Genomic DNA, 16609 nt, shown 5'->3' with positions numbered 1-16609 from the left:
GTAATACATTGTTTGCCACCTCCCATCTCATAAAATAACACAGCAAGGCCAATGATCATTGAAAATCGGACTGTGACATGAATCTCCCACTCTGAGGGGACAACAAATACATAGATATAGTGCTTAAGTCACTGATTGACCCTTGACACTTATGGTTGGATCCACCAAATTTTTGGCATGAACACCTTCATCAGCATCATTTGTGCACTCAGGATAAGTTTATCCCCCAGCAACATCTGCAAGTGACATGGCATTGAAGTGGTGCTTACCATCACCATCTCTGCGAACCACTTATGGCTAGATGTCCGAAGGTAGCAGAACAACATGTGCCTGGTAAGCTAGAAAGAGATAAATCACAACGTCAACAAACACACCAATAACCCAGAAAAATAAACCTGAGATGGCTTAGTCTATTTGTGGCATGCAGAAGTAGTCCTTCCCACCTAGTAGTTAGCAGTGTATTGGTTCCATTTAAGCAATGGGCAGCAGGATTAATAATGACTAAGAAGGCTGGGGATGTAGCTCATTGGCACCATGCCTGCCTGGAAAGTGAGTTCGATCCCTGGTACTCGGAAAAAATAATAACTAAGAAATCAATAATAGCATCATAATTAGGACTTCTTGTTATAGTCATACTCTCCACTCATGGTTTTACCAAAAGAACCTCACACTCTCCTTGCTGCTTTACTCTTTTTCTCTCATATTCAACCAAAACACACATAGTAAGTAGCTGTCATAGAAATCCTCCCAACTGAAATTTGTACCAGTATACATTTGCTTGAGAATTTCATCTCATTGATATCTTGTTCTACAGGCAGCCCATCAGTTTCCTTGACCTCTTGTTACAGATATTCTACCAAAAGGCCTATATAAACCTGTCTCTAGCCATACCACTTGGGTTCTGGCCCTGCAGTATCAATCCTTTCCACAGGCCCAAATTCTCCCACCAGAAATGTACTTTTCCTTACCAATTCATGTGTCTCCTTTTCTTCAAATCTTACTCAGATTTCTGCACTAATACCACTCCTCTCTGGTTCCTTTTATTCTTGTTCTGCATCTCCCATAGCATATGTGTCTGCCATTTTAACTAAGCTTTTCATGTCTCTGCACTACACTTCTTTCCTCAGATCTGTGTGAAGTTTCCCTGGCCCCACCATCTTCAAACACATGCAGCCAAATAAAGAACACTGATATAACATGATGATAAAAATTATCATTACTTTAGAAAGCCTCTAACAAAAACTCATCTTGTTTTATATCAGATTTATCACTCATTTCATTTTATAACTATGGCAATATGCCATATATGTTTTATCTTGTTTTGTTTTTAACAAATGCACGTTTATTTTTTTTTCAGTCTATTCAAGATGAAATTCAAGTGAATTTGCTTAGATTCTTTTGTTATTGTATACATTAATACCAGAAACCTAAAAAATATAAAAACCTTGGTTAGGCAGAGGGGGGATTTTCCAAGTGTCAGTGAATTGACTAATGTTTTCTAAGTTTGTTGTAACTTGTTTTTGTCTTTTGTCTTGCTCTCTTTTTCTCCTTTCGATCTAGTATTGAAGTCACAGTTCTACATATGCTTTGTGTATAAATGAATTTAACACTAACTGCTTTGTCTTCAGAATCACACCTGAGATAAGATCCCTACCTACTTTGTGACACACATTATATACAATTTTTGGAACTGGAATCATCAAAACGATGCATGGAGTACATGTAGATATCTCCAAAATGTACTGTAATTTCTACTCAACGTGCTGTCTTGTCATACCAGTCGGTCTCAGAGCAGACCTCAGAGGAAATTAAATACAATACAGAAGGGATTTTTGCCGAAGGAAAATGTTTGTGGAAGGTCATCTTCCCCCTGTCTGCATGCTTGGGCAGGACACCCAAAGCAGCTGCTGCCAGACAAATGTCTGAAAAGTGACCCAAATTGACAGCTCACCTTTATCACTCTTTTGCCCTAATTCTGTTGTCCAATCATGTAATGTCTACTGTTGTACAGAAGGGTTCAATATGCTAAAACGTCTTAGATTTTGGTCTACCACTTCATTCAATGCCAAAACTGTAGTCAAGTGCTGAGTGGTAAATGCCTGTGGTGCCTATGACTGAATGTATTTTTTTCCTGCACGATCATCCATTGTGGTGTTTTTTAAGTAGCAAAAAATGAGCCTGATTTGTTCTCCTTTGTAGAGCCAGGCCGAGGCCCACTACAAAGGAAGTAAACATGCCAAGAAGGTCAAAGCACTAGAGGCAACGAAAAATAAACCCAAAATGGTTTCTTCCAAGGACAGCGCAAAGGCTAATCCCAGCTGCTCCATCACTCCAATCACAGGCAACAGCTCTGACAAATCAGGTCAATGACACTTTTTGTTCTTTGCATTCTTTGCTTCCACCCTATTCCCTTGCCCTCTGTCCCTGCATGTTACCTTCCATGATTATTTTTTGTAATATTAATATGTTTCCTTCACGGGAAGGATTATATGTTTGCACAGAATCTAAACATTTGATATGTTGCCATTCCATGTTGTGAAATATACACAGTTAAGTATATATATGTGTGTGTGTATAAATATGTATATATAAGTATATATGCATGAAAATAAGTGGAGACTCCTTGGTCACGATGTGTTTAAACAAAAATCAGGACAAGGATCTGAAATATTGAGTTACTATTCCTTTCTACACTTTCTGTGTTTGGTATGTACTGTGTATGTTTTCAGTGAAGGAATTCTTAAAGTTGTTTATAATAGATGCTTTTATGTTCTCTTATCCTAGCAAATGAAGATTGAGAGGCAAAAGAGTGAAGTTTTCTGAGAAAGTAATATTACTAAATGGGTCTGGAAATGTGTAAAATAATAAAAAGATTTGATTTTTTTAAGTATATTTATAGGGCTCCTCTCAGAGTTACAAATGAACTCAAAGACTTTAAGGAAACTATTTACAAAGCTATGAATTAACAGAACTTTATAGGTAAATGGAAATGGGCTACTAATGGAGTGACCCATTTTTTTCTTTTTTGAGGTACTGGGCATTGAACCCTGGACCTTCACACCAACCTACATCATCAGTTTTTTCACTTTTATATTTTTTATTTTGAGACAGGGTCTTGCTGAGTTGCCCAGGTTGGACTAGAACTTATAAGCTTTCTGCATCAGCTTCCCAGAGTGTTGGGATTACAGACATGTGCCACCATGCCCAGCTTGGAAGTGACTCTTAAGAAAGAGTCTGTTATTTCTTGAATATAGAATCTGCAATATTTCTGAATAGGTTCATTCAATGGAAAGAAAAAAAGCTCTTGGATGTTTAATAGGCTCACATCTGCTTATTATGGCCCTTGATAGATAAATCTGGTTGTTTCTGTGCCTAATTCAGAAACGATGTCTAGTCCAGGACAAGAGGAGGACATGTCCCTTTTTCCTGTTTGGCTCTCTTTGGGGACCTTTCCATTGTAGGAAACACTCTCACACTTGTGATTCTCTCCTGTTCCCCCCAGTACTTGTAGCGTTTGAAGAGGATGTATAAGAATGCTTTCCCATAGCCTTCCAGGGCCTTTGGAGAACAGCACATACATTAGTGTAGAAAAAATGTTCAGAAATCTATCCAGAGGACTATGTTGGAAAGGGCCATCAATAATTGGGTCCTATAGATGCTGGTTTCTAAAGCACTGCAGCCTAGAAAGAGTGAGCAGACAAATTTTGTAATAAATATTTTTTATTCTTCTGAGAAATTATTTCTGATTTCATTTTTTCCAGATCCTCTTTTGTTGCCAGTTCAGGGAGTCCAGGTGGTTGAGTATCAGAGTGTTCCATCTTGTTTCCCTTTGGGGTTGCTTTAGGTGATTGGAAGTCTGGTTTTGAGACTTGTTTAAGTGTCTTCTCATTTCATTGGGGGTAGGGGGGCTGTGTCACCTCCTCTGGGCTAAGGGCAGCTCTACTCCTCAGGAGATTTTTTATTCGTCCTGTGATAGAATCATTAAATCATGTTACCTGATGAACAGATAGTAAATAATGGATTATTACATTAGCACTTCACATACACACATACATATATGCCTATATGTTCTTATTAATCTTTAACCCACATCTGTCAGATATTAGTGTCACATATTGTCTTCATTTGAACAAAATTGCAAAGCCTGGTAAGGTAAACGTTGAGGCAGTTGATTGCTAAAGGTTACATACTGTTTGGAAGAGCAGGATTCGTAATTACCTGACTGCCTGCCTGGTTTCATTTTCTACAAAATATTATTGCCTCTATGGAACAATACTCTGCCAAAAGGTTTTATTACCTGAATTATGGTCTTTACCTCCAGCAGAACTTATAAGTAAAAGGACAAAATAATGGAGGTTAGTGTCACTCCAGTCTTTCAGCTTATTTTGTGGCTTAAACTCACCGAACAGTTGGTAGGTACTAAAAACATTCCAAAATGTACACAATGTTTCACTTAAGTTATATTATTATTTGTGAATTGGGTTTGCTCTAGGGATAGTAGTAAAAGGAATGAGCAGAAAAGGAAGTATGAAAAGACCCAAAGAATAAGGCATAGAATCAAGGAAAGAGCAGTATGGAAATAGCAAATCCAAGTAAAGGAGGCTAAGTTATAATCACAGCATCCCTTATACCTATAGAGTACCCAAATATTAAAGCCAAATTTAGCAAGACAAGGCTTTTCTTCTAATGCTCAAATGTTCAGTGAAACTAAAAGACATTAATTGGTTATCTTTGCCTGGAAAGCAGCTGGTGTCCACAAGGGACAAGGACAACAGTGCTTTAAACAAGGAAAGAGAAGTAAGATCTAGAAGAGCCCTGGGGATGAGAGTAGGGAGAGGTGAAAAACAACCACAACTCCAACATCTCTTTAGCAGTATGTGGTGGTCTTTATTTAGTCTTGCATTCTCTGTTTCTAGGCCACTTCCCCACCCATCCCCTGTAGTACCTGTGATCCAACAGTGTTGGCCTCACTCACTATGAGAATGTCCATATTTGGACTAGAAATACTGCAAATCACTTATATTTGGAGGTACCTCATTTTCCATCTTATCTCAAAATCTGTATAATTTATTTTTTAACTCATTAATTGGATGATTTTAATTACTTGTTTCTTCATGTTTTATATAAGTATCAATAGTAGTGAAATATTTTATGTGTTCTATTATACCCACAAAAGCAACACCAAAGTTGTTGAAAGATAATATTATTTAAAAATATAGTGGATTATACTTCCTAAATATGGATATACATTCTTTTGTCACCTTCAACTGAATATAGTTTTAAAGAAGAATTATCATGTGCTTTACAGTATATTCAAGTTGGAAAATTAGAAGATTTGATCAGATGGGAATCTAGTCTAAACAATAGTGTGTAATGTATTGTTAACTACCTATTTCTAAGTCCATGAAAAGCTCCTGCAGCTCTGTCAGAGTTATAGATTTTTGTTGGAGTCAGCTTTTTATAAAACTGATTTTAGAAAAACAGAGGGCACAAACACCAGTATTCTGTGAATAGTTTAAGTGGAATGCAGCAAAGAAGCAGGTGGGAAGGGGAATGGTGACTATGCCATTAAGTAGCTGAAGTGTTTCGGTGTGGACAGCATCAGCGCTAAGGAGTAGCCAAATATTAGAGCAGCAGTCATGGTGAAAATGCATGGTTGCCTAGCAAATCGTATGGCACTGAAATACCCTAACATTGGCCTCTTTCTTCTGAATGAAGAGCTCCTATAAAGTGAGTGTGAGTAGAATCTGTATGACTCCTAGGTTTTTGAGTGAAAAGTGAAATGTTGCTCAATGAGCTACCAGATTTCAAATATCCAAGCATTCACAACATCCATAGGATTCACTAATTCAATTCCCAGTCTCATATTTTAGCATCAACATCTTAGCAACAGAGACTTGTTCAGTGACAGCAAGTTTTGAGGAGAAGAACCAGGTATTAAGGGAAGGAACCGCTGGGAGAGCACATCCTGGGATTCCCCGAGCACCACTGCAGATGAGGTATGATTTCAGAGAACCTGACAAGGAGCCAGGGGCCCCCAAATGACCTCTCAGCTCTGCCTGAGAGCATACATTATTTATTCCAAGATATGATCTAACAGTCTTCCAAGAGCTGGGGAAGCCTTCTTCCCTGCTATTTTGACACTTGAGACAACCATTTCTCTCTTTTATGTTACATTTGGAGACATAATTTGGCTCAAGTTGTATCTGGGTCTTTGCGATACAAAGAGACTTGTCATAATGGAATGAACATATATAAAACTTTCAGGCTATCATGGAAAGTTTTCTTGGTTGTTTGTGTGTGTGTGTGTGTGTGTGTGTGTGTGTGTGTGTCTCAAATTAGTAAACCAAATGGATTTAAACTACAATAGCAAGAATTTCATTTATTTTAAGGAATTATAGCTACATGATGTTTTAATTTAAATATTTTCATTAAGGCTAGATGAGTAAGAATAGCTGTCTCATTCGCTCTTTAGAAGTTAGGGTCAAATTAAATGTAAAATGCAAAAAAACAGCTTTATGGTCTCCTAGGATCTGCCCCAACTTTTAATGGTGCATCAGGAGAAATTCGAAACATAGTGAGAGGGAGGAGAAATGTGCTTTGGGAGAATTGGGGTCAAAACACAGCAAGCATTAGGCAGCTTCAGGAAGATGGCTGGAACATATTGGCCAGACACTGTGCCCAAATTTTTCCCCAGAGTTCAAGTGTCATAATGCCATACAACCGTACACATCCCTGAGATAATATACAGCATACATCAAATTGAAGGCTCTTTTGTGACAGCATCTAACTACTTACAACAAGTTCAAAAAAATATAGAGCCTTTGAAAAATTTTACTTCTCAAATATAACAAACTATTGTGATAGTCAACCTAAAAATAAAATATTATGATAGTCAACCTAACATTCCATATGTCTGGCCTTTATTACTGGGTTTTTAGAATGTTAATTAGAAAGCACATTGGAGAAGAATACATGTCTAGTTTAAAGTACATAAAACTATTCAGAGCTGAACAGCATTTAGTCAGTTGCTTTCTAAACAGAGGAAAGTATAGGGAATGATTTAAAAAGCCACAGATATATTTATAAATGCAATTAAGAGCAAACATGATGGGGATTTAGCTTAGTACTGCTGCCATATGCCTTGCAAGTTCGATCCCTGGTACCAAAAGGAAGAAAAGAACAAACACGATGGAATTAGCAATTAGCATGTTTTCCGTGAAATGTAACAATAGGAAGGCCTTAATCTGTTCACTTTACCAGGTGTGCACACATACACGTTTTCAATTGATCCTCTCAACAACACTGTGATAGGCAGGGCTGAAATTAGTATCTATTTTTTATTCATGCAAAAAAGGTGACCTCTGTTTATTCATTCACTCAACATACAGTTATTATCTGTACCAGTGATGGCGAACCTTTTAGAGACGAGTGCCCAAACTGCAATCCCAAACTCACTTATTTATCAAAAGTGCCAACACTGCAATTAAACTTCAATATTGAGGTTTTAGTTTAGAAAAAACTCACACATGGACATCTTTTGTCTTAAAAGAAAAACACAGTAACACACATGCCGTAGGTTTCCTACCACTGGTCTATACTATGGTACAATATATATGTGTAGTTTGCCAGATACTGAGTACAACAATGAACAGAAAGATATTTTCTGCCCTCAAAGGGCTTGCCAATCTAATGGGAGTTGTTGGTTTTTTTTTTTTTACCATGTTGGATATTAGGGATATAAAGATTAAGATTTAGTCACCACCTTTAAGCTGCCCCTGAAAGTATGGTGCCAGTGAAGATCCTGAGTCTTGGAAAGATGACACAGCATGTGAAAGACTGCACAACCCAATTACAATAGAGTCAGAAATGAACAGGAACTCAGGGCCCCCTGTTTCATGCTTATTCCACTATTCCTGATACTTTGAAACTCCTGTGATGTAGAAGAATAAATGCAATACTCCAGTGGGCAAGCTTGGGCACTATTAAATGACTTTGTTTCAGAGTTATTGAGTAGGACTGTGTATTACTTCCAGATAGCTGCTGGCTGTTGATAGTTTTGGTAGATGCTGTGACAGTGAAGGGGCCAATGAGGCTTCATTTTACTGACAAATCTTAAATTCCTGTGCAATATATATCTGTGATACTAAATGTAATAGAGCAAAGATTTGTTTGGAAGTTACAAAGTTTTTCAAGGGCAAATTTGAATAAAAGCACTCATTTTGGGTAAATGCAAAATAAAAATTGTTCTCAAAGCTTCAGCCTGGCAGTTGCAGACTTAGCATGTCTATAGACAAATATCCTCACTGGGATAGAGGTTAACATTGGGAAAGGACATCGCCAATATGCCAAAAGCCTTGCCCTTCCTCCGAGAAGGTACAGTTGGGTTGACTTGGGCACTGCCCACATTTTAAGTAGCATTTTGAGCCATTTCATCTAAAGATTTCCACTGATTACAGGAAGATTGTTTTGTTTAACCCACTCCTATGACCTATGGAGACGAGATCTCAGTGTTAGAAAAGACAGGAGAAGGAGGGAAAGGGGACAGAATGCCTCAAAGCAACTCATTTGGTATTCAGCACATGGTGCTTCCTCATGGTGGCATGTTCCTCAGGTGTGAACCCAAAGCTGTTAGCAACTGGTAGATCAGTGCAATTTCCCTAGAAGGGCTGCAGTTCAGCTTTTGTAGTCACCTTGTTGCCTCATGAAAGTGCATTTTCAATTGTGTCGAAGCATTTTTCTTCCAAAGATAAAACAGAAACCCTTGTCTCATCATCTTTGTAGGTTCCCCTGTGTGTTTCATGGTTTTATGTATTGTTACCAATGGTGCCAAGTTTTCCAAATGACAATTTCTCGTTTCCACTGACTGCCACGCAGGACTCACTCCATCAATTAGCTAGCAAGGTCTTCTTAACTGCCTCTCCTCCCCTTCCTCTCCCAAACAACAGGACCTTGTGCTGTTGAAGAAAGCAGAAGAAAATGATAGTTTTCTGCTTTGGCAGCATCTATCATTTATAACAAGCACATCATAAATTTGGCATTCATCTATCCACATCCAGGAGGCCAGACTTAGCATCCCTCATAAAATAATAGATTAACTATATTTATGACAAACATCTTAAGTCTGAAGTTCTGGGGTATAATCATGTAGAACATAAAGAAGTCCCATCTGTCTAAAGAAAAAAGACCATTATACTAAAGCACACATTTTCATGAAATGTGCATATATCATGAAGACTTTCAAAGTCAGTTTAAAAAATGAAATTGCCTTCATCTTTGCCCATGCACCTTGAATTTGACAGCAGCAGCCCTCCAGGCGAGGCTGATGATTCTTTGATAGTTAAGTGCTTGTCATCACCTGGAAACTAACTTCTGAAACTTTTGAGCATTTTATATTGCTGTAAGAGAGATAATGCTGAACATTTATTGTTCATATCTCCATTTTAAAATGCTGTTTCGTAGTGTCCTTCTAAGGAAAGTGAACAAAAAATTGAGGCTGAGTTATGATTTATTAAGGATGTATTATCTTCCTATTTACTGGGTATGTGTTATAAACCACTCCAGAAAAGCAAAACATTGAATTTTTCCTTGTTAAGTCTATCACTATTAAAAACTTTTTTCTCTTCAGACATACCGTATCTACTTTAACTGGTATTCATCTCTTTTTATTACATCTATTTACAACCTTTCTGCATTGAAAAGGTTTTGGAATATAAAAGAACTCTGTATGTACATTGAATAATTTTATAAATGTAGAACTATGAATGCCCTTGAGATTTCAACTAAGGTTATTTCTTACATTTTAATAGCATTCCACTTATTTTCTTCAGAAAGAATTGTCCTATGGTGACGTATTTTTCTGACAGGGGTGGATGATAAAACAGTCTTTCAGTAAGTGTTAGTAATTCTCTGTGCAAGGTACAGGTGCTAAAAATTTTCAGGGCAGTGATCCTGAGACCAGTTCTGATGATGCTTCCAGGCTAGTGCCACACAAAGTTAAACTGACAGTATCAACATTAAAGTTTCTTTTCTGGAAAAACTTTAAAATATATTCCTCTGGACCCCTTTCTCTGTGACTCAGGTTCACTGTTAGAAGCACAGGGTGTAACACTGTGAGCTCCGGGTCTGTGTCCTCATTTCTATAGACCAGCACTGTCCAAGAGAAGAGTTTGTGACCGTGGAAATTGCCTAAAATCAGTGTTGTCTGACATGAGTGTAACTGGCCACGTGTGTCTTTTCAGCACTGGCAGTGTGGTCCTTGCTACGGAAGCACTGAACATTTTGTTTTGTTTTATTTTATTTTAATTAATTTAAGTAGCCACACATGGCCAGTGTCTACCATATTGGACAGCACACTTCTAGGCTATAGCCTTTTTGCTCTTTTGACTAGCTGTGACTTCAAGGAAAGTATTACATTCTCTGAGCCTCTTTATCTGATTGCTAAGGTAGAAATAATGCTCTCCCTACCTCAAAGCAATGTTGTATGAATCAAATGAAATGAAGGTAAAAGAGATTTGCAAAATGTAAATTATAATAGAAATACACCTGTTACTGATGTTCTTATAGATTTTGTGTGTGTGGTAGTGGGAATTGAACCCAGCACCTTCATACTGAACTACATCCCAGCCCTTTTTTATTATTTTGAGACAGGATCTCACTAAGTTGCCCAGGCTCACCTCAAACTTAGAATCCTCCTACCTCCATCTCCCATGTAGCTGGGAATGCAAGCCTGGGTCACCACACTCGTTCCTTATAGATCATCATCACCATCACCATCATCATCATCATCATCATCATCATCATCATCATCATCATCATCCTCATCATGGACTCCTGCAGTGTCTTATTTTAGCTGTCCCTCCTTGCTGCTATCATGAGAGACAGCAGCTGCCCATTGTAGTTGTCAGCTATCATCATCTTCTATTGTGCTGAACCTAATATACTATATTCTAGAAAAACAGGTCTAGTTTATATGCAAAAAAATCATTTTAACAGCATGAGATGGTTAATTTTAGTTGTCACCTTGACTAGATTTAAGGGCACCTAGAGAGCTGATAAAGCTTTACTGCTGGATGGTCTGTGAAGATGTTTCATAGGAGATGGGCATATTCCTCCATGGGAGGCTAATTGGGGAAGATCTATCCTCGGTGTGAACAGGCACAAAAGGCAGGGGTCCCAGACAGAACAACAGAAAAATAGGAGACAAGAGGATTTCCTCACTCTCTTTACTGGACCTGCATCACTCTCCTCCTTCTGCCCTTGGATATTAGAACTCTGGGTTTTCTAGCCTTGGGACTCCAGGTCTTATGAAAGCAGCCCTGCTGGATTCTCAGGTCTTTGACCCCATACTAAGAATATACTGACTTCCCTGGTGCTGAGGTGTTAGACCTGGACTGAGTCATGCTGCTGGTATCCCAGAGTTTCCAGCTTGCTTGTGGCCTATCATGGGACTGATCAGCCTCCATAATCAAATGGGTTAGTTCCTCTAATAAGTTTTTGTCTGTCTGTCTGTCTGTCTGTCTACCTCTCTACATATCTATCTCCTGTTGGTTCTGCCTCTCTGGAGAACACTGACAAATACAGATTTTGGTACTGAAGAGTGAGGGTGTTACCCTAAAAAAATAGCTAAAAATATGAAAGCAGCTTTGGAACTGGGTAATGTGTAAAGGGCGGAAGAATTTGAAGGTGCATGGTAAAAAAGCCTAGATTTCCATGAATGGTGTGTTAGGGACAATTCTGATGAGGGCAATGAAGAGGAAAGCTTTAGGGAGAGTCTGAATCTTCTTAGAGTTGAAGTGGTCATGGCCAAAATGTTGGTAGAAACATTGAGAATAAAGGCCATTCTAATAAAGTCTCAGAGTGAAATGGGAAATAAGGTATTAAAAATGGGAGTAAATACCATCTTTGTGATACAGTTGCAATGAACTTGGTGGAATTGTGTCCAAGTCCTGGTACTTTATGGAATACAGAATTTTAAAGTGATGAACTAGGATAACTGGCAGAAGAACCTAGGCACCAAAGCATTTGAACTACTGCATGGATACCCTTAATCACATATAGTGAGATGTGGGAGCAAACATAGAATTTATAATTAAAAGGAAAGCAGAGCAGTAGATTTGGAAAATTTGCAACTTACCCATGTAGAGCAAAAAAGTATATTTAGAAGAGAAAACTAAATATTTGACCAAGAGACTATTTGCTAAAACAAATTCATATGTCTAGAAGGGAGTCAAGTGTTTTTCGTCAAGCCGATGGGAGAAAGACCTAAGAGACATTTTAGAGCTCTTCAAGGCTGCCCCTCCCCTCACAAGCCCAGAGCTTTAGGAGGGCAGAATGGTTTCAGGGAACAGGCTGAAGGATCCCTCATGGGTTCACCCCTCAGAGCTACTTCAAGTTTCTGCTGTCTGCGTTTCTCCGCCTCCCCAGCCATGGTTCAAATAGACCCCCATGCAGCTTGACCAGCCTCCCTGGAGGATGCTTACTGTAAGCCTTGGTGGCAGCCACATAGTGCTAACTTTTAAGACAAGCAAATTGCAAGAACTGTAGAAAATGGCTTCCTCCACTTAGACTGAAAAGGATGTTGGAAGCTACATGGAGGCCAAGGAAGAGACTTCTTTCAGAGGAAGAGCCACCCCAGAAAGCCTGTACACAGCAAATGTCTAGTGGAGCAGTGGAAGTACACCCACTCCCAGAAGCCAAAACTGCAGAGCTAACAGTGTACAACTCCAGCCTGGGAGAGCCTCAGGCATGAGACTCCAGCCTATGAGAACTCCTACGTGGGCTGAGCCTAGTTGTGGCTTGGCTCATTCCCCCTGCTCAGTGTGCCCAGGAGTTTGGTACATGGAAATGAAGGATTATTCTGAAGCTTTAGAGTTTGGTGCTATTGCCTATTGTGTTTTGGACTTATTTGGGGCTGTTACTCCTTTCTTCTTGCCTTTTTCTTCCTTTTGGAAGGGAAATATCTCTCCTATACCTGGTCCACTTTGTATTTTGGAAATAGAAAATTTATTTTGATTTCATGGGCCCACAGGTAAAGGGAATTTGCCTTAGGATAAATCATGCCTTAGGATTCATATCTGATTTAGATCACAAGTTTGGACTTTGGACTTTTGAGTTATTGCTAGGATAAATTGAGACTTTTGAGACAACTGGAAGAGAATGAATTTATTTTGTATGTGAAGAGGACATGGGTTATGGGGGACCATAAATAGAGTGTCATGGCTTCAATATCCCTTCCAAAGCTCATGTTGAAATTTAATTGCCATTATAGTGATGGTAGGATCTTTAAGAGTTGATTAAGTCATAAGGGCTTTGCTCTCATGGATGGATTGATGTTGTTAGTCACAGAAATGTGTTAGTAATTACAGGAGTGAGTTCTTGATTTTAAAAACGGTTGAGGGGGTGAGTTTGGCCCATTGTATTCTCTCTGTTTCTCAAATGCTTGCTTTCCCTTCCACCATGTTATGCTGCAGCACCAAAGCCCTCACCAGATGCCAGAGCTATATTCTTGGGCTTCCCAGCTTCCTGAACTGTGACAAATAAACTTTACTATTTATAAATCACCCGGTCTGTGCTATTCTCTCATACAATCAGAGAACAAGCTGAGACAGCAATACTAATACTGATGAACATATGACTGAATGATCATTATATGCCTGACACTATGCTTAATGTTTAATATACACTATCTTACTTAATGATTATCATGAGCTCCTGAGGACTACTGGAAAGTGAGACTTAGAGAAAGGAAATACTGGCCCAAAGTGATTCAGATCAAAAGTAGTTTTCAATCCAGAATGTCATCCAGGCCATCCTTCAACTCTGCTATCACCATATGCTATCTTTGGATGGTTAGTGGACTTTACTTTTGTGCTTTTTGAAAACTGAGGGGTGTTTTTTTCTTTTTTACTGAGTGATTCTTCTAGAAGACTGCTTACTCAAAAAAAGTGTATTTTTCCTGTCCTATTTGCAACTGGTTTTGTTTTAAAAAGTAAAACCAATTATGAATGGGCTTGCATAGGGATTTATTAACCAAAGTATAGTCATAAGGGTGTACTAACCAAAGTGCCATTTACCTAATCTGCATCAGTAGTATACATAGTAAAGAGTATGAGCCTATAGTCAGATTACCTCCATCTCTCACTGCCTCAAATAACCTTGACCAAGTCATGCTCACTAAACTTCTGTTTCCTCATCTATACAATGGGAGTGTTAATACTTCCCTCTTGGTATTGTTGTCTGGACCAATAAGCTAATAAATGTAAGGTGCTTGGCTCAGTGCTTGTCATGTAGCAGACATTTGATAAATGGCAGCCATTAAAAGCAGCCATTTTATTCATCAAATTTTCCAGGCCTTGTCCTTATTTTGACTCTGCCATCATTTCATGCTACACTGGCATGCAACGGTGACTTGCACTTACATTCCTCTTTATAAGCTTGTTTTATTACCACATAGTAATTATGTACACTTGTGTTTTCCTCCAGGACATTAAGGCTTGATGAGCCTGATTCAGTGAGCCTGGCCCAGTGAGAGATTTAAAATTGTGGAAGAACCTTTTTGGTCTTCCTTGTAGTTTTAGGTAATGGAGGCAATGGCTTTCCACTCATCCTCCCACTGGTTTATGTGTCTCATTTGTTATGTCCTCTGTGGTTCCAAGTACTCTATTCTGTACACAATAGTCGGTAGTTAGCATATGTTATATGAATATCATTAAGCAGAATGAGATGGGAGGAGCTCTGGTACTCTCCCTAGAATGTGGACAGGGCAAGAAGACACTGGTTAGCTAATTTTTCCTTCTATTCAATATAGTGAATGCCCAGCTCACAGGTTGAAAGGCTGTTCTATGTACAGCTGTAGTCTTCAATATGGAGGCCACTCAGAAAGAAACTTGGGCTTGGCCACTTAGATGAAAGGATAGGGGGAAGAGGATGATCCAAATGAGAAATGTGTCTCTGCCTGACCAATCCCTGCTGGCATTTATGCCAGTAATTGAGGAGAAACTCTCAGCCCATATATTTTATTCCCAGCTTCCTGTGAAAATTTTTCTTTGTGTATGATTAGGAAGGTGGTTCATGTAGGCTGTTAATTACTCAGGGTGCAGACAACATGTGGTTTGGGTTTTGTGTGTGTGTGTGTGTGTTTGTTTGTTTGTTTACTGAGGATTGAACCCAGGGCCTTGCATATGCTAGACAAGTGCTCTACCACTGAGCTACATTCCCAGCCCAAGAGCGTGTTTGCTTTTAAATAAAAAATAATATGAATACTAGAATTTCTTATCACAATATAGATTATTTTATTCCTGGATTTCAAATATTTGAACTTCTGTCAGTTTTTGCCCACTTAAAGAGTAAAATGGTCATATATAAGTTAAAACAATGTCTTCCTGGGGTGGGGGTTTAGCTCAGTGGCACTGCACCTGCCTGGCAAGCACAAGGTCCTGAATTCGATTCCCTGTACAAAAAAAAGTGTCTTCCATAGTAAAACATCTTTGTTCTTTCTTCTCTGTTAACAAAATAATTTTGCTCATTATGAGAATTAATTAATATACAGTGAACCCTCAAGTTACAACTGGCCTGACATACAAATGACTTGAGTTACAACCGGAATTTTAGTTTAAACTTTCAACGAAAGTTTTGGGTTCTGACCCAAATACTGGCTGCTTGTGCTTCCAGATGGTCTCAGATACAGATTTAACCTTTTAAAAGTTCTGGAAGGAACATTACAACATCCTTTTCTGTGTGGGGTTAATTGAGAAATCCTGGGCCAGTGTCTCTCTAAGGACACTGAGATCTGCCTGTATATAGGAGAGAGACTTTGAAGGCTGTGTAGAGGAGCCTGAGACTTCATTGATCAACTTGAGTTAAAAACCAGCCCTGGAGAACAAATTGAGTTCGTAAGTCAAGGGTCCACCATATGATCATTCCCTCAGTATCCATGAGGGATTGGTTCTAGACCCCTGAGTAAACTAAAATCTGCAGATGTTCAAGCTCTTTATGCAAAATAGTGTCATATTTTCATGCAACCTATGTATAGCCTCCTAAGAACTTTAAATTATTTCTAGAGTACTTATAATAACTAGTAAAATGTAAATGCTATATAAATAGTTATTCAACTCTAGTGTTTAGGGAATAATGATTTTTAAAATATCAGTGCATGGTCAGTACAGATGCAGTTTTTTTTCCCTGAATATTTTCCACCCATGGCTGGTTGAATTCATGGGTACAGCTACAGAGGGCTGACTATCCTACATTTTGAGTTCAGAAAGAGTTACAGTACTTTCTTATTTCTTTTGAATCAAAATTTTACCCAAAGGTTTGACTAAGCCAAAAGCCATAATGATTAACATCCAGTAACTTTTTAGAGTATTATATTTTGACAAATCATTAGCAGCTGTTCTGCTTATGTTACTTGTGCCATTTTGACTTGAGAGAATTCTTTTGGAAGGCAACTTCATAGACTTAAGAACCATAATAATTCTCATTCCAATTGACCAGTTTATTCCTCTCCTTGGATTCTATGCCAAAGAAATAATTATAAATGTAGAACAAGAAAAATGAAATGTTATTCATGAATATACCCATTATAGCATTACTATTTGTATTAATAGAA

The 16609-nt window shown here is 38.4% G+C and overlaps 1 protein-coding gene across 17 annotated transcripts in view; it reads left to right on the top strand.

The window, feature by feature from the left end:
* Znf385b (zinc finger protein 385B) overlaps positions 1–16609 on the top strand; it is a 423340-nt gene that overhangs the window by 380595 nt on the left and 26136 nt on the right. For all 17 annotated transcript variants that reach the window (XM_004868150.4, XM_004868149.3, XM_087201052.1 and 14 more), the window contains one exon: positions 2200–2362. In XM_004868150.4, coding sequence (XP_004868207.2) covers positions 2200–2362 — 163 coding nt within the window. The remainder of the gene's footprint in view (positions 1–2199; positions 2363–16609) is intronic.

Source organism: Heterocephalus glaber, unplaced genomic scaffold (genome assembly GCF_053883595.1).
Source record: "Heterocephalus glaber isolate CG9 unplaced genomic scaffold, H.glaber_assembly_v1.0 deba00000347, whole genome shotgun sequence".
Lineage (NCBI taxonomy): Eukaryota > Metazoa > Chordata > Mammalia > Rodentia > Bathyergidae > Heterocephalus > Heterocephalus glaber.
The sequence above is the reverse complement of the archived record's forward strand: the minus strand, read 5'-3'. Positions and strand labels throughout refer to the sequence as shown.